The 16,263-nt window shown below is 66.9% G+C and overlaps 1 protein-coding gene across 2 annotated transcripts in view; it reads left to right on the top strand.

Annotated features, from left to right (window-relative positions):
* Piezo1 (piezo type mechanosensitive ion channel component 1) overlaps nucleotides 1–16,263 on the top strand; it is a 55,753-nt gene that overhangs the window by 35,495 nt on the left and 3,995 nt on the right. Inside the window, exons 6-42 of one of the 2 annotated variants that reach the window (XM_042702200.1) lie at nucleotides 72–240; nucleotides 363–576; nucleotides 677–848; nucleotides 934–1,044; nucleotides 1,112–1,199; nucleotides 1,735–1,835; nucleotides 2,178–2,426; nucleotides 3,020–3,131; nucleotides 3,213–3,391; nucleotides 3,472–3,620; nucleotides 3,721–3,903; nucleotides 4,175–4,269; nucleotides 4,570–4,730; nucleotides 4,813–4,989; nucleotides 5,300–5,425; nucleotides 5,591–5,791; nucleotides 6,204–6,408; nucleotides 7,541–7,645; nucleotides 7,941–8,094; nucleotides 8,162–8,405; nucleotides 8,499–8,595; nucleotides 8,689–8,860; nucleotides 9,266–9,355; nucleotides 9,433–9,533; nucleotides 9,779–9,850; nucleotides 10,154–10,254; nucleotides 10,638–10,716; nucleotides 10,789–10,845; nucleotides 10,925–11,097; nucleotides 11,176–11,270; nucleotides 11,391–11,597; nucleotides 11,899–12,157; nucleotides 12,237–12,425; nucleotides 12,509–12,800; nucleotides 15,586–15,703; nucleotides 15,803–15,950; nucleotides 16,041–16,255. In XM_042702200.1, coding sequence (XP_042558134.1) covers nucleotides 72–240; nucleotides 363–576; nucleotides 677–848; nucleotides 934–1,044; nucleotides 1,112–1,199; nucleotides 1,735–1,835; nucleotides 2,178–2,426; nucleotides 3,020–3,131; nucleotides 3,213–3,391; nucleotides 3,472–3,620; nucleotides 3,721–3,903; nucleotides 4,175–4,269; nucleotides 4,570–4,730; nucleotides 4,813–4,989; nucleotides 5,300–5,425; nucleotides 5,591–5,791; nucleotides 6,204–6,408; nucleotides 7,541–7,645; nucleotides 7,941–8,094; nucleotides 8,162–8,405; nucleotides 8,499–8,595; nucleotides 8,689–8,860; nucleotides 9,266–9,355; nucleotides 9,433–9,533; nucleotides 9,779–9,850; nucleotides 10,154–10,254; nucleotides 10,638–10,716; nucleotides 10,789–10,845; nucleotides 10,925–11,097; nucleotides 11,176–11,270; nucleotides 11,391–11,597; nucleotides 11,899–12,157; nucleotides 12,237–12,425; nucleotides 12,509–12,800; nucleotides 15,586–15,703; nucleotides 15,803–15,950; nucleotides 16,041–16,255 — 5,660 coding nt within the window. The remainder of the gene's footprint in view (nucleotides 1–71; nucleotides 241–362; nucleotides 577–676; nucleotides 849–933; nucleotides 1,045–1,111; nucleotides 1,200–1,734; nucleotides 1,836–2,177; nucleotides 2,427–3,019; nucleotides 3,132–3,212; nucleotides 3,392–3,471; nucleotides 3,621–3,720; nucleotides 3,904–4,174; nucleotides 4,270–4,569; nucleotides 4,731–4,812; nucleotides 4,990–5,299; nucleotides 5,426–5,590; nucleotides 5,792–6,203; nucleotides 6,409–7,540; nucleotides 7,646–7,940; nucleotides 8,095–8,161; nucleotides 8,406–8,498; nucleotides 8,596–8,688; nucleotides 8,861–9,265; nucleotides 9,356–9,432; nucleotides 9,534–9,778; nucleotides 9,851–10,153; nucleotides 10,255–10,637; nucleotides 10,717–10,788; nucleotides 10,846–10,924; nucleotides 11,098–11,175; nucleotides 11,271–11,390; nucleotides 11,598–11,898; nucleotides 12,158–12,236; nucleotides 12,426–12,508; nucleotides 12,801–15,585; nucleotides 15,704–15,802; nucleotides 15,951–16,040; nucleotides 16,256–16,263) is intronic. The other variant, XM_042702201.1, reaches the window with a different exon arrangement.

Consider the following 16,263-nt stretch of genomic DNA (forward strand, 5'->3'; position numbering starts at 1 on the left):
CCTCACCGCCCTCCCCTGACCGCCCTCCCTGCCCCTGATGACCCTCCCCTCCCCTCCTATGACACTGGCAGGACACTGAGGAGGCGGAGGGGGACGGTGAGCCCCCAGCAGGCCCACAGGAAGCCTCTGCAGTGGGACCCAGGCGCAGGCTGTGGCTCGCCCCCCGGTTCTGGGTCACCGCGCACTGGCTGCTGGTGGCCGCCGGGCGGATGCTGGCCATCACACTGCTGGCGCTGGCAGGTACCTGAGGGGCGGGCGGGGGTGGGGATCCTGGGCTGGCCAGCGCTGGGGCCGCTCCCTGCGCTCCCTCCCCGCTGGCCGTTGGCTGGTGGACGCCAGCGTACCTTGCCTCCGCCCTGCAGGTATCGCCCAACCCTCGGCCTTCTCTAGCGTCTACCTGCTGCTCTTCCTGGCCATCTGCACCTGGTGGGCCTGCCACTTTCCCATCAGCCCCCTGGGCTTCAGCGCGCTCTGTGTTGTGGTGAGCTGCTTCAGCACCGGCCATCTCCTCTGCCTCTACTGCTACCAGATGCCCATTGCACAGGCTCTCCTCCCGCCGGACGACCTCTGTGCCAGGTGAGGGCTCCCGAACCACCCCAGTCCTGCCCTGGCCTGTCCAAGTCTTGGCTGCACCATCTCTGGGGCCTGTGGTCAGTGGCATGCCCTCTCTGGGCAGGTTGTTCGGTCTCAAGGACTTTGTGGGTCCCACCAACTGCTCCAGTCCCAATGCCCTGGTGCTGAACACCAGCCACGACTGGCCGAACTACGTGAGCCCCGGCATCCTGCTGCTGCTCCACTACACGGCCACCTCGCTCCTGAAGCTCCGTCGGCGTCGCCCCTTGGACCAGGTGAGCACCTCTTATCCCGCCTCGCAGGCCGGGGTCTGTGCAGCCTGCTGGAGGTGTGGGCTGAGCTCGGGGCCATGACTTGCAGAGGAAGGAAGTGGCCAGCGAGGATGAGCAACATGAGCTGGAGCTGGATCAGCTGGAGCGGGGGACCCAGGGCCAGCCCTGCGCTGCCGCTGGAGATGGGGAGGCCATGCAGGTGAGCAAGGGGCCGAGGGGGTGTGCCAGCCACCTGCGGCGGCCCGCTCACCCATCTCTCCTCACAGTGCCCAGCGCCCACGTCCACGGGGCCCGACACCAGCAACTGCATTGTGCACGACCTGACCGGCCAGAGCCCCATCCGGCAGCGCCCCGGTGAGTAGGCGCTCTTGAAGCCAGGGTGTCTGGATCCCTCTCCACCTGTGGGCAGGACTGGTGCTGCCCCCCAGTGGCCGCCAGGTCCTCTGCACCCTCTAGCCTTCTCTTGCTGTGCCCTCGAGGCCATCTGCAGCCATGTGGCTGCTCCCCGGCACACGCTGGGGGTCTCCAGCATCCCCTGGACCACGTGGCCCCGGGGAGAAGCAGCTGCAGGAGGCTGTTACTCCACAGTGCCGTGGAGAGGGCTGGGAACGGTGCCTGGGTTTCTTTCCTCACTGTGAGCTTTATTCTCTGTTGTGGGATTTGTCCTCTGTTGAAGTGTACGAGGTCACGGGCCCTCTGTGGAAGGGGGTAGGGTGGTCCTGTGTATCCTGGCCCTTCAGGGCCTTGTAAAGCGCGGGCAGCAGGGCTGTTTCCTGCCCCGTGCTCCGCCCTGGCCATGCGCTGGGCCACACTGCTCGCGGGCAGCACCGTGGGGCCTCGTGGGCTGTGGGAGTGGACCCCCAGGTGCCAGCCTCTGCCCCGCCCCCAGTGCACCCCAGGCTGGCTCAGCCGAGAGAGACGTCGCCGCTGCACGGCCTGGGCCACCTCATCATGAACCAGAGCTACGTGTGCGCCCTCATCGCCATGATGGTGAGAGGGGGGCCTGGGGCTCCCCAAGGTCCCCGAGGTCTCCGAGGTCCCCGAGGTTCCCCGAGGTCCCCCGAGGTCCCCGAGGCTCCCCGAGGTTCCCAAGGTTCCCGAGGGGCGGTGCGCTGGGAGGGGGTGGGGCGGGGCTGGAGACAGGCCCAGCATCCGTCCAGCAGACACGGGCTCTGACTGCTGCACAGAGCGCTGCCTGTGTGTGTGTGTGTGTGTGTGTGTGTGCGTGCGCACATGCGTGCGTGCGTGCCTCGCTAGGACCTGTCTGCATTGGTGGGCCGGGGAGCTGGACCGGGCACCCTAGGCAGCCCCTGCCCATGCCCTTCCGCCCAGGTGTGGAGCATCACCTACCACAGCTGGCTGACCTTTGTGCTGCTGCTCTGGGCCTGCCTCATCTGGACGGTGCGCAGCCGTCAACAGCTGGCCATGCTGTGCGCGCCCTTCCTCCTGCTCTACGGGCTGACGCTCTGCTGCCTGCACTACGTGTGGGCCATGAAGCTGCCCACCACCCTGGGCCCCGTCAGCCTCCGCCAGCTGGGGCTGCAGGACACTCGCTACCCCTGCCTGGACCTCGGCGCCATGGTACGTACGTCGCTACGTCGGATGGTGCGCCTGAGGTGAGGTCTGCTCCTGACCTGCTCGCTCGGTTGGGTAGAAACTCCAGGCGAGTAAGCTGTGTCCGGCGGTCACCTGTGGTACCGAGTCCCGCCAGGCCCCATAGCCATGCAGACACTGGTGCTGTGTGCTGAACATTGCTGCGCTCTGGGGCCAGCGCTGTGTCTTCTGGGACGCAGCACCGTGTGCACCACAGCCTGTGCGTTACCCCAGTCTCTGGCACTTGTGCCAGGTCAGGGTGTCCAGGCCACCTGGAGAGGGATGTCCCCAGGAAAGACAGGAGAGTGTCTGCCACCAGGCCCACTGACCATAATTATTCCATTGTGAGACTCGGGAGCCTCTCTGCACACTGAAGAGTGTTTTAATGTACACGTGTGTGCGTCTGTGTGATGAAACTGAGTGTGAGAACCTGCAACCTCATGTGCATCGTTTCGTGTGAGCATGTGTGAGTCTGTGTACAGAGGTGTGTGTCAGCCCAGCGAGGTCCTCTGTGGTGCCGGCCGCTGGGCCGGGCTCTTGGGTGAGGCCTGGGTCCTGGAAGCCCCCTGTGCTTGTTGCAGCTGCTCTACATGCTGACCTTCTGGCTCCTGCTGCGCCAGTTTGTGAAGGAGAAGCTGCTGAAGAGGGCAAAGCCGGCCGCCGCGTTGTTAGAGGTCACGGTGGCCGACACAGGTGAGGGGCAGGCCGAGGCGGGTGGCCGGCACGGGCCCCTGGTCGCCCGAGGCCATCCTCTTCCTCCGGCCCGGCCCCCAGAGCCCACGCGGATGCAGATACTGCTCCGGAGCCTGGGGGAGCTGGTCACGGGCATCTACGCCAAGTACTGGATCTACGTGTGTGCCGGCATGTTCATCGTGGTCAGCTTCGCCGGCCGCCTGGTGGTCTACAAGATCGTCTACATGTTCCTCTTCCTCCTGTGCCTCACCTTGTTCCAGGTGCCTGGTGGGCCGCAACGGGCCGGCGGTGGGCTGAGGTGCAGCCCCCCACGCCCCGGCTCACAGTCCCCCACCCGCAGGTCTACTACAGCCTGTGGCGGAAGCTGCTGCGCGTGTTCTGGTGGCTCGTGGTGGCCTACACCATGCTGGTGCTCATCGCCGTGTACACCTTCCAGTTCCAGGACTTCCCCGCTTACTGGCGCAACCTGACCGGCTTCACGGATGAGCAGTGGGTCCAGGCCCCGGCACGCCCACACCCTTCCGCCCGCCGCGGCCGCGGTGGACCCTGGGTCCGGCTGGCCGGGGCACTGATGGGCCTCTCCCGCCAGGCTGGGGGACCTGGGCCTGGAGCAGTTCAGTGTGTCGGAGCTCTTCTCCAGCATCTTCATCCCCGGCTTCTTCCTGCTGGCCTGCATCCTGCAGCTGCACTACTTCCACCGGCCCTTCATGCAGCTCACCGACCTGGAGCACGTGTCCCCGCCCGGCACCCGGCGCGCACGCTGGGCCCGCAGGTGTGGTCCCGGGCCACGAGGGAGGTTCAGAGCCTGACCGTGGCTTCTGCCTTCCACATGGCCCTGTGGGGGTCAGGGGCATTAGATGGTGTGGGCCGGGTGCGGGGCCCGGGCTCAGGGACCACTCGGTCTAGGCAAAGGCCCCGCCACGTCCGGGGCCCATGCAGCCATCCTGGCCACCGCGTGGGGAGCTCGGCGAGCGCGGGGGGCGTGTGGAGGAGGAGGGTGGGGCAGGGCCGGCAGTGACCGCTGGCTCTGGACTCTTGTCCAGGCAGGACACCGTGAGTGAGACCCCTCTGCTGCAGCAGGAAGAGGAGCTGGCCTTCAGGGAGGATGGCCCCCTCCACACCTCACAGGCCGCTGAGGGTGAGGGAGCCGCCGCCAGCCCGAGCCCTGGCCTGGGTCTCCGGTGCCAGTCCTGCTGTGGGCCTGGAGGCTGGCCCCCCTCACGGTCCTCCCCCTTCCCTCATGCCCCCCCAGCGTCCCTCCCTCCCCCTGGCAGTCCTCCCTCCCCCTCAAGGCTCTCCTTCCCCTCACGGTCTCCTCCCCCCTCATCATCCCCTCCCCCTCCCTCTCCCCTCCCCCTCCCCGTCCCCTCCCCCTCCCCGTCCCCTCCCCCCCACCGTCCCCCCCATCCCCCTCATGCCCCCTCACTCCCTGCCACAGGTTCAGTCAGCAAGTGGGGCCTGGTGGCTGAGCGGCTGCTGGACCTTGCGGCCAGCTTCTCGGATGTCCTCTCTCGCGTGCAAGTGTTCGTGCGCCGTCTGCTGGAGCTGCACGTCTTCAAGCTGGTGGCCCTGTACACCGTGTGGGTGGCGCTGCGGGAGGTGAGCGCGGGTGGCCAGGCGTCCCTCGAGCCGCGCCCTGGGTGCAGCTGGCCCCCGCTGCCCGCCGCCTCCCCCCACGCAGGTGTCGGTGATGAACCTGCTGCTGGTGGTGCTGTGGGCCTTCGCCACGCCCTACCCCCGCTTCCGGCCCATGGCCTCCTGCCTGTCCACCGTGTGGACCTGCATCATCATCGTGTGCAAGATGCTCTACCAGCTCAAGGTCGTCAACCCCCACGAGTACTCCAGCAACTGCAGCCAGGTGCGGGCTTTCGGGGGAGGGGTCCGCCCTGCCCGTGGGCCCTGGACTGTGACGCAGTGGAAGGGAAGGGACCTCGGGGCCAGGCCTGGGGCCGGGAAAGGCGCTCCGTGCGGCCCCATCCGGGGCTTTCTCTGCTCCACTGTCCTCCTCTTCCCGGGCATCTCTCTTCCCCCCGGCGCTGGCTGTTTCCCAAACGTCCAGCTCCCTGTTAGGGTGGCTCCGGCTGCCAGTCCTGTCCACCTGACCGGGTCAGCTGCTGTGTCTGCCTGGCGCTGATCTGGGAAGCGCTGACGCCCACCCTCTCCAACAGCCCCTCCCCAACAGCACCAACCTGCTGGCCTCGGAGATCAAGCAGTCCTTGCTGTACCGCGGGCCCGTCGACCCGGCCAATTGGTTTGGGGTGCGGAAGGGCTTCCCCAACCTGGGCTACATCCAGGTGAGCTGAGGGGTCGGCAGCCAGGCGGTCCGTCCCGGAGATGTCCCGAGGGCCCCCCGTGATGGCTGCTGACCCCCTTCCCGCTGAGGGGTCGGCGGCCAGGCGGTCCGTCCCGGAGACGTCCCGAGGGCCCCCCGTGACGGCTGCTGAACCCCTTCCCCACAGAATCACCTGCAGGTGCTGCTGCTGCTCGTGTTTGAGGCCATGGTGTACCGGCGCCAGGAACACTACCGCCGGCAGCACCAGCAGGTCCCGCTGCCTGCCCAGGCCGTGTGTGCCGACGGCAGCCGCCAGCAGCTGGACCAGGACCTGCTCAGCTGCCTCAAGTACTTCATCAACTTCTTCTTCTACAAGTTTGGGCTGGAGGTGAGACGGAGCGTCCACGCCTCGTTCCCCCGCGGGGCATGCTACTCGAGGGCCGAGGGGCCGCGTGGGCACGGGCTGCGCTGGGAGGCCTCGAGGGGGCTCCCCAGCACGGAAGCGAGGCTGTGGTACCCAGGAAGGCGAGGGGAGGCTGGGCCTTCCCATCAGGGGACGGGTGAGGCTGTCCAGTGTCTTAAGAGTCCACTGCCTGAGCCTGCTTGCTCCAGGCGTGGTGGAGACACATCTAGCTTTGACAGCCCTCCTGGGAGAGCAGGCCGTGTCCTCCCAGGCCGGGGTGTGGGCCCCCAGGGTGCCCTGCACGAGACGGGAGCCGACCCCGGCGTGCATCTCTGGGGGCCCTCCCAAGCCCGGGGCCCTGCATCATGCCGCTCCGCGTCCCCCCTCTTCCGTCCAGATCTGCTTCCTCATGTCTGTGAATGTGATCGGTCAGCGCATGGACTTCATGGTCATCCTGCACGGCTGCTGGCTGGTGACCATCCTGACCCGCCGGCGCCGGGGGGCCATCGCCCGCCTCTGGCCCAACTACTGCCTGTTCCTCACCCTCTTCCTGCTCTACCAGTACCTGCTGTGCCTGGGCATGCCGCCCGCCCTGTGCGTCGGTGAGCAGGCCGTGGCTGGGGCTGGGGGTGTCCACCTGTGCAGGCGTGCGAGGCCGTGTGGCTGCATGTGTGTGGTCTGTCTGCACGAAGGTCCGTTCCCCTCCGCCAGGCCCACGCCAGGCAGCACATGCGCTCACGCCACCCCTCGGTGTCCTCCGGGCCGTTGTTGGCTGTGCCCCAGCATATGTCACTCTGGGACAGGTCCTGGCCCCTTGGAGGTCTCCTTGCCTCTGGTTCTCGTCATCTCTTCCTCCTCCTCCCCCTCCTCCTCCTCCTCTTCTTTTTGGTGCCAGTCCTGTGGCTTTAACTTGGGGCCTGGGCACTGTCCCTGATCTTCATGCTCAATGCTAGCGCTCTACCCCTTGAGCCACAGCATCACTGCCAGTTTTCTAGTGGTTTATTAGAGATAAGAGTCTCACAGACTTTGCTGCCCGGGCTGGCTTTGACCTGAGATCCTCAGCTCTCAGCCTCCTGAGTAGCTAGGATGACAGGCGTGAGCCACCTGCCCCCGGCTGTGGACCTGTTTTTTTAACAGAAAGTGTCAGAGTTGTGGGCTGTGGGCTCCCAGGTGCTCTTCACCCGGTGTCCCTTCGTGCCAGCCGCGTCCACAGCCCGGCAATGATGCCAGGAGGGAGGGAACGCGGTGCGAGGCTCCCAACCGGGCAGTGCAGCGCTCGGCACGTGCCATCCGGACCCCGCGCTGCGGCCTGTCCCTGCTGCCGTCTGTAGGGACCCCTCAGCTCCCTGGGGAGCTCTGGACGGCTTTTTTAGTGCCGTCCCTGTGGACCCCAATAAGGTGCCCCCTGGGCCGCGCCAGGCAGCCCTGCCAGCTCCGCTCCACGCAGGGGGCCGTGGCCTCCTCTGGGGTCGAGCTGGGTCCCAGGCCGTCCCCTGCAGCTACTACCTTTCCCCTTGTTGGTTAGGCCTGCTGTGGAGGGGATACTGGAGACTGGGCTGAAGTCCTTTTTCTCCTCCGACATTGCGCACTAGACTTTCAGGCGTGTGGAGCCAGGCAGGCCGGGGGGGGGGGGGGGGGGGGGGGGGACTCCAGCACAATTGCTGTGTTCGGTCACTCCATCTTGTGGCTTTGGCCTCGGGTCCTGGGCCATCCTGACGCTCCTCCGTCCCACAGACTACCCATGGCGCTGGAGCCAGGCCATCCCCATGAACTCCGCCCTCATCAAGTGGCTGTACCTGCCTGACTTCTTCAGAGCCCCCAACTCCACCAATCTCATCAGTGAGTGACCCCAGCACAGCGCCCGCCCACCTGGGGCTACCACAGGACGGGGGGGGCGACGCGGGGCCTGCGCTGGCGGGCTTCCTGCGGAGCGTGGGCTCCGAGCCGTCAGGAGCTGGGCCGGCTCACCCACACAAGCGTGCGCCCATGTGTGCGTCGTGCTCTAGCACGCACGCAGACGTGGTGCGTGCACACGTCCCTCCCCACACAGATGCCGCTCGGGGGTCCCCCAGGCAGACACGGGCCCTGTGGCCTGTCCTGTGGCTCCCACCGACGGCCGCCCTGCGTCCCACAGGTGACTTCCTCCTGCTGCTCTGCGCATCCCAGCAGTGGCAGGTGTTTGCGGCCGAGCGCACCGAGGAGTGGCAGGGCATGGCTGGGCGCAACACCGACCAGCTGCCGCTGCTGCAGGAGGAGCCCAACCCCGTGCCCAACTTCATCTACTGCAGGTGGGTGCCGGGCCCTTCGGGAGGGGCGGCCGGGGCGCCGGGCGGCCTCTGACAGCTCTGTCCGCAGGTCCTACCTGGACATGCTGAAGGTGGCCGTGTTCCGCTACCTCTTCTGGTTCGTGCTCGTGGTGGTGTTTGTCACGGGGGCCACCCGCATCAGCATCTTCGGGATGGGCTACCTGCTGGCCTGCTTTTACCTGCTGCTCTTCGGGACCACGCTGCTGCAGAAGGACACGCGGGCCCAGCTCGTGCTGTGGGACTGCCTCATCCTGTACAATGTCACGGTCATCATCTCCAAGAACATGCTCTCGGTGAGCGCCCCCCCCACCCCCCGGCCCCCTTCCCCTGAGTCCCACCCCAGGAGCCAGGCTTGACTCCTCTCCCGCCCGCCCGCCCGCCCCCAGCTCCTGTCCTGTGTCTTTGTGGAGCAAATGCAGAGCGCCTTCTGCTGGGTGATCCAGCTTTTCAGCCTGGTGTGCACCGTCAAAGGCTACTACGACCGTGAGTGGGTGAGGCCCGTGGGCCGGCGGAGGGGCACAGGGACCCCGGCCGCCTCTGGCCCTGACCCTGCCCACGCCGGCCCCTCCCCCACAGCCAAAGAGGTGATGAGCAGGGACAAGGACTGTCTGCTGCCTGTGGAGGAGGCTGGCATCATCTGGGACAGCGTCTGCTTCTTCTTCCTGCTGCTTCAGCGGCGCGTGTTCCTCAGCCACTACTTCCAGCACGTCAGCGTGGACCTGCAGGCCACAGCCCTGCAGGCCTCCAGGTCGGCCAGGCCCTGGCCCCGGGCTACCGTGGAGGAGCATCTCCACTCCCTGAGAGGGAGCTGCAGGGCCCTTGGCCCGCTGGCTCCACCACATGCTGATCCCAAAGGAAGGGGCCGTGCTGGGCCACGGCCCCCATAAGGTGTCACAGGGGAGCCAGCTCACCGTGCTGAGCTCAGGCTCAGGGCCCGGCCCTGGGTGTGAGCACCCACATCCCCCTGGGCAGGCTTTGTGCCTAGGAGAATGGAGGGAACAGGAATCTCCCAGAGTGTGCCCCAGGGCCCTTCTGTGGGAGCAGGAGGCCCAAGCGTGCATGCACGGGCAGGGTGGTGGGCCTGGCCAAGCCCACAGGCAAGAGGAAGCCCATGGGGCTGGACCTGAAGTCTGGGCCTCACTCTCTTCCGCAGGGGCTTTGCCCTCTACAATGCGGCCAACCTCAAGAGCATCGACTTCCACCGCAAGACGGAAGAGAAGTCCCTGGCCCAGCTGAAGAGACAGTAGGTGCCCTTGGAGCTGGGCGGCAGCCCTGGGCCGCTGGCGGGCCGCCTGGCGCTCAGCCCTCTCCCCCTCGCAGGATGAAGCGCATCCGTGCCAAGCAGGAGAAGTACAGACAGGGCCGCGCGGGCCGCGGCCGAGCCCGGTCCCCCGATGCCGAGGACCCCGACCAGGAGCCAGGTGGGTGTGGTCTCTGCCCTCCGGAGCCTGCCTGCATGTGTCCTGCATGTGTCCCGCGTGACATCCCCAGGGCTCCCGGCCCACCTGTCCTCGTGAGGTGGTCTCTGCCCCAGCGGGCTGCTGGCTGTCGGCCCCGTGTCTGTCTGCCTTCGCTCTCGGCCCGGGCCCAACCCTGCGTCACGGCACGGCACCCGTCAGCGTTGGAGCTCCTCCCGTAGCCTCACGCCTGCCCCACCCCTCCACAGGGCCTGTCAGCCCCGGGGGCTCCTCCCTGCCACGCAGACAATGGTGGCGCCCCTGGCTGGACCACGCCACAGGTACTCGCCTGGGCCACTCTCCGCCCCACTGCCACTCGCTCTCGCCTCACCTCACGGCTTCTCGTCCCGTCTGGTCTCGTCCTTTGCTCTGGCCTGTGTCCTGTTCACGCCTTGTCCTCGTGGTCCTCCTGCGTGGGGCCCAGGGGATTCGACACTGGCGAGGCCGCGTGGGAGGGAGCGGGTGAAGGGCACCTGGGCTGGGGCGAGGGCGCTGCCGGGGCCGGCCCCACGCCGGGAAGGAACCAGCTCGTCGGTATTGTGCCCAGGCGTGGGGTCCGACTCTCACCCCCACTCTGTCTGCAGTCATCCACTCCGGGGACTACTTCCTGTTTGAGTCGGATAGTGAGGAGGAAGAGGAGGCCCTGCCCGAGGACCCCAGGCCCTCAGCCCAGAGTGCCTTCCAGGTGCGTGCGGCTCTGCCTGAGCCCTCCCGTGCCAGGCAGTGGGAAGGTCAGACCCCAGGGGGCTCCAGCCTCCTGGAAAGCCACGCTGTAGGGAAGGGATCTCCACCGACTCCCGCTTCTCCTGCCTCCCAAAGTCCCAGCTCTGACTCCCTAGGTGCCCCCAGCTCAGGAAGGGCTGTGTGCTTGTTGGCCACAGCTGTGTCCTGGCCCGAGTGGCCAGGGCATGCTGGGTGGCTGCATGTCTGGGTCCTGCCGTAGCCCTCGGAGTTTCAAGAAGGTGCAAGCCCCCAACCAGGCAGGCAGCTGCGCCTAATTCCCCTTCCTTGGAACTGGGCTGACTCGGAACCGGCTCACGAGAGTGCTAACTGCTCCGTGACCTGCAGATGGCGTACCAGGCGTGGGTGACCAATGCGCGGACGGTACTCAGGCAGCGGCAGGAGCGGGCAGGGCACCTGCATGCGGGTGAGCTGCTGGGGTAGGGGCTGTGGTAGGGAGCCGCCTGGCCGCCAGCTGCTGACCGGCCCCCGTTCCCAGGAGGCAGCCCCAGCCAGGAAGAGCAGCCGGCGGAGGCCCTGGAGAATGAGGCGGCAGGTAGGTGGGCCCACGGGCTGCAGGGCGGGGGGCTGTCCGGGCTGGCCTCCCCTCCAGAGCCCCTGTGCCCTCCCCGCAGGCCGGAGCCACATGCTACAGCGTCTGCTGAACACGCTGCAGTTCCTGTGGGTGCTGGGGCAGGCCACGGTGGACGGGCTGACGTGCTGGCTTCTGGCCTTCACGAGACACCACCACACCATGAGTGACGTGCTGCGGGCCGAGCGCTACCTGCTCACGCAGGAGCTCCTGCGGGTGAGCGTCGCAGGGCAGTGCAGGCTCGTGGGGTGGGCCCCGGGTCTGCGGTGCTGAGCACCTCCCTGTGCCCCACAGGGCGGGGAGGTGCACCTGGGCGTGCTGGATCAGCTTTACTTCGAGGAAGCTGAGACCGTCCTGGAGGGCCGCGACGGGCCCAGCGCGGCCTCAAGGTGGGTGTGGGGCCTGGGAAGCTGGCATGCACCTGTGCCTGGCCTCAGGGTGTGATCACCCATCCTCACGCCCCTCCCCTGAGCCTGAGGGCTGGCCACCTGGAACCCTCTCTCCCGCAGCGGGCTGGGGCCCGAGGAGCCGCTGAGCAGCATGACAGATGACACGGGAAGCCCCCTGAGCACCGGCTACAACTCCCGCAGCGGCAGCGAAGAAATTGTCTCAGACTCAGGGGATCCCGAGGCTGGGGGTCCCCTGCAGGGTTCCCAGGAGCTGCTGGCCCATGCTCACACGCGCACGCGCACAGCCAGCGAGCTGCTCCTGGACAGGTGCGGCCCGTGAGGGGCGGGGGGGGCGGGGGGTGGCCAGGGACAGGCCGAGGCTTCGGTTGATGGGGTGGTGAAGCCCGGGGGTGGCGGAGCTGGGGGACAAACCTGGGGAGGGAGGGACGCTGGCAGAATACGGGGGGCCTGGGGGGGATGCCTGGGGAGGGAGGGCCTGGGGGGGGGATGCCTGGGGAGGGAGGGATGCCGGCGAGGGGGGATGCCAGGGCAGGAGGGGAGCTGGGGAGGGGTGGCGGGCCCGCCCGGGCCTCCGTGCCCGAGGCCCCCAGCTCTCGGGTCTCGACAGGCGTCTGCACATCCCGGAGCTGGAGGAGGCAGAGCAGTTCGAGGCCACCCAGGGCCGGACGCTGCGGCTGCTGTGGGCGCTCTACCAGTGCGTGGCCGCGCACTCAGAGCTGCTCTGCTACTTCATCATCCTCCTCAACCACATGGTCACAGCCTCGGCCGCGTCGCTGGTGCTGCCCGTGCTGGTCTTCCTGTGGGCCATGCTGACCATCCCCAGGCCCAGCAAGCGCTTCTGGATGACGGCCATCGTCTTCACGGAGGTGGGGGCTGCAGGGGGTTGGAGGCGGCTGCGGAGGGGGGCCCGGGGCCTGGCCCCGTGCTGAGCGCCCGGCCCCACAGGTCATGGTGGTCACCAAGTACCTGTTCCAGTTCGGCTTCTTCCCGTGGAACAGCCACACAGTGCTGCGGCGCCAGGAGAACAAGCCGTACTTCCCGCCGCGCATCCTGGGCCTGGAGAAGACGGACGGCTACATCAAGTACGACCTGGTGCAGCTCATGGCCCTCTTCTTCCACCGCTCCCAGCTGCTGGTGAGCGCCGGGGCTGTGGTGGTGCTGGCGGGCCCCCAGGAGCCCGGGCCGCCGCCTCACCTTCCTCCCCGCTCCGCCCACAGTGCTACGGCCTCTGGGACCACGAGGAGCACCCCCTCTCCAAGGAGCACAGCAGGAGCAGGGGGCAGGGCCCGGGGGCGGAGGAGAGGCCCGTCGCCCCGCCAGGACCCCAGGCTGAGGTGGGCACAGGGTATCCAGAGGGACCGGGGCTGCCTGCGGCCACCACGGACATCCAGGGAGAAGCGAGCGTTGGAGCCAAAGACGGGAGCCCAGAGCCTCAAGCGGAGCTCAGAGCCCAGGACTCAAGGCACCTGAGCCTGCGCTTCAGAGGAAGACAGCAGAGCCCAGCCGTCGGTACATCCCCCCCCCCCCCCCCCCCCCGGCCCCGGAGGCCCCGCACACAACTCTGGACCAGCCCTGTTCCCGGGAGGGTGGAGACAGCACTGTAGCCCAGCACTGGGAAGAGCAGGGCCATGAGCCTCTGACCTTCCCGGGGAAGAAGCCCTCACGGCTGCCTCCAGGGCTGACCTCTGCGAGGCTCCTTCACGACCACCCCAGGGGCCCGCCCAGGCTAGCAGGCACCGGAGAAAGATTGTTATAAGGTTCCTTACAGAGGCCATAGCTCCCCAGGACAGGAGCAATATGGCGTCAGCTCCCTTCTAGGAGGATAGCTCTGGGGCAAGCGGCCCGCCCAGGTCTGGGGAACAGAGGAGGCGGCCAGCTGCATGGCCAGCCAGACTGTAGGACAGGGAGGCTCTCAGGTCTGGCTGGAGCCGAGGACCGGAGGCCGGATCATGCGAACATCCTCCACCTCAGCTCCTCCACCTCAGCTGCTCCTCCACCTCAGCTCCTCCACCTCAGCTGCTCCTCCACCTCAGCTCCTCCACCTCAGCTCCTCCTCCACCTCAGCTCCTCCACCTCAGCTCCTCCTCCACCTCAGCTGCTCCTCCACCTCAGCTCCTCCTCCACCTCAGCTCCTCCACCTCAGCTCCTCCTCCACCTCAGCTCCTCCTCCACCTCAGCTGCTCCTCCACCTCAGCTGCTCCACCTCAGCTCCTCCACCTCAGCTCCTCCACCTCAGCTGCTCCTCCACCTCAGCTCCTCCACCTCAGCTCCTCCACCTCAGCTGCTCCTCCACCTCAGCTCCTCCTCCACCTCAGCTCCTCCTCCACCTCAGCTCCTCCACCTCAGCTGCTCCTCCACCTCAGCTCCTCCACCTCAGCTCCTCCTCTACCTCAGCTCCTCCTCCACCTCAGCTCCTCCACCTCAGCTCCTCCTCCACCTCAGCTCCTCCACCTCAGCTCCTCCTCCATCTCAGCTGCTCCTCCACCTCAGCTCCTCCTCCACCTCAGCTCCTCCTCCACCTCAGCTCCTCCACCTCAGCTGCTCCTCCACCTCAGCTCCTCCACCTCAGCTCCTCCTCCACCTCAGCTCCTCCACCTCAGCTCCTCCTCCATCTCAGCTGCTCCTCCACCTCAGCTGCTCCTCCACCTCAGCTCCTCCACCTCAGCTCCTCCTCCACCTCAGCTCCTCCACCTCAGCTCCTCCTCCACCTCAGCTCCTCCACCTCAGCTCCTCCTCTACCTCAGCTCCTCCTCCACCTCAGCTCCTCCACCTCAGCTCCTCCACCTCAGCTCCTCCACCTCAGCTGCTCCTCCACCTCAGCTCCTCCTCCACCTCAGCTCCTCCTCCACCTCAGCTCCTCCTCCACCTCAGCTCCTCCACCTCAGCTCCTCCTCCACCTCAGCTCCTCCACCTCAGCTCCTCCACCTCAGCTCCTCCTCCACCTCAGCTCCTCCTCCACCTCAGCTCCTCCACCTCAGCTCCTCCACCTCAGCTGCTCCTCCACCTCAGCTGCTCCTCCACTTCAGCTCCTCCACCTCAGCTCCTCCACCTCAGCTCTTCCTCCACCTCAGCTCCTCCTCCACCTCAGCTCCTCCACCTCAGCTGCTCCTCCACCTCAGCTGCTCCTCCACTTCAGCTCCTCCACCTCAGCTCCTCCTCCACCTCAGCTGCTCCTCCACTTCAGCTCCTCCACCTCAGCTCCTCCACCTCAGCTCTTCCTCCACCTCAGCTCCTCCTCCACCTCAGCTCCTCCACCTCAGCTCCTCCACCTCAGCTGCTCCTCCACCTCAGCTCCTCCACCTCAGCTGCTCCTCCACCTCAGCTGCTCCTCCACCTCAGCTGCTCCTCCACCTCAGCTCCTCCTCCACCTCAGCTCCTCCACCTCAGCTGCTCCTCCACCTCAGCTGCTCCTCCACCTCAGCTCTTCCACCTCAGCTCTTCCTCCACCTCAGCTGCTCCTCCACCTCAGCTCCTCCACCTCAGCTCCTCCACCTCAGCTCCTCCTCCACTTCAGCTCCTCCACCTCAGCTCCTCCACCTCAGCTCTTCCTCCACCTCAGCTCCTCCTCCACCTCAGCTCCTCCACCTCAGCTGCTCCTCCACCTCAGCTGCTCCTCCACTTCAGCTCCTCCACCTCAGCTCCTCCTCCACCTCAGCTGCTCCTCCACTTCAGCTCCTCCACCTCAGCTCCTCCACCTCAGCTCTTCCTCCACCTCAGCTCCTCCTCCACCTCAGCTCCTCCACCTCAGCTCCTCCACCTCAGCTGCTCCTCCACCTCAGCTCCTCCACCTCAGCTGCTCCTCCACCTCAGCTGCTCCTCCACCTCAGCTGCTCCTCCACCTCAGCTCCTCCTCCACCTCAGCTCCTCCACCTCAGCTCCTCCACCTCAGCTCCTCCACCTCAGCTCCTCCTCCACTTCAGCTCCTCCTCCACCTCAGCTGCTCCTCCACCTCAGCTGCTCCTCCACCTCAGCTGCTCCTCCACCTCAGCTGCTCCTCCACCTCAGCTCCTCCACCTCAGCTCCTCCACCTCAGCTCCTCCTCCACCTCAGCTCCTCCTCCACCTCAGCTGCTCCTCCACCTCAGCTGCTCCTCCACCTCAGCTCCTCCTCCACCTCAGCTCCTCCACCTCAGCTCCTCCACCTCAGGGCTCCTCCAGCTCAGGGCTAACCCCTAGGTGGTGAGCAGAGGGGAGTCACTGTGCTCAGTCTGTGAAGCGGAGTGATGCCTGCTCCTGGGGGGGTCTGGAGCTGTGGCAGCTCTTGCTAGACTGAGTCAGCACGGCCTTTCCCACAGAGTCTAACGACAGGGAGGAAGAGGAGGAGACACAGGACACAGGAAGACAGCAGCCAAGCCTCTGCCGAGAAAGAATGAAGGCAGCTGGGCGCCGGCTGCAGAGCTTCTGCCTGAACCTGTGAGTGAGGGGAGGAGGGAGGAGGGAGGGGAGAGGGAGGGGAGGAAGGAAGGAGAGGGGGGCGGGCACTTCGCTGGGGTCACAGCTACCCGCCCCCAGGGCCCAGAGCGTGTCCCAGCCCCTGCGGCAGTTCTTCCACGACATTCTGCACACCAAGTACCGAGCGGCCACCGACGTGTATGTGCTCATGTTCCTGGCAGACGTAGTTGACTTCATCATCATCATCTTTGGCTTCTGGGCCTTTGGGGTGAGCCAGCCTGCCCCCTGACTAGGGGTGGAGGGTGCCGCTGCGGGGCCCCCACTTCCGCTCCCCCTGACCAGAGCTCTCCCCCCACAGAAGCACTCGGCGGCCACGGACATCACGTCCTCACTGTCGGACAACCAGGTGCCCGAGGCCTTCCTGGTCATGCTGCTCATCCAGTTCAGCACCATGGTCATCGACCGTGCCCTCTACCTGCGCAAGACCGTGCTGGGCAAGCTGGCCTTCCAGGTGGTCCTGGTGCTGGCCATCCACCTCTGGATGTTCTTCATCCTGCCGGCTGTCACAGAGAGGTGCGCCT

The sequence above is a fragment of the Dipodomys spectabilis genome, unplaced genomic scaffold (assembly GCF_019054845.1).
Source record: "Dipodomys spectabilis isolate Male_0828 unplaced genomic scaffold, ASM1905484v1 ptg000318l, whole genome shotgun sequence".
NCBI classification, from domain to species: domain Eukaryota; kingdom Metazoa; phylum Chordata; class Mammalia; order Rodentia; family Heteromyidae; genus Dipodomys; species Dipodomys spectabilis.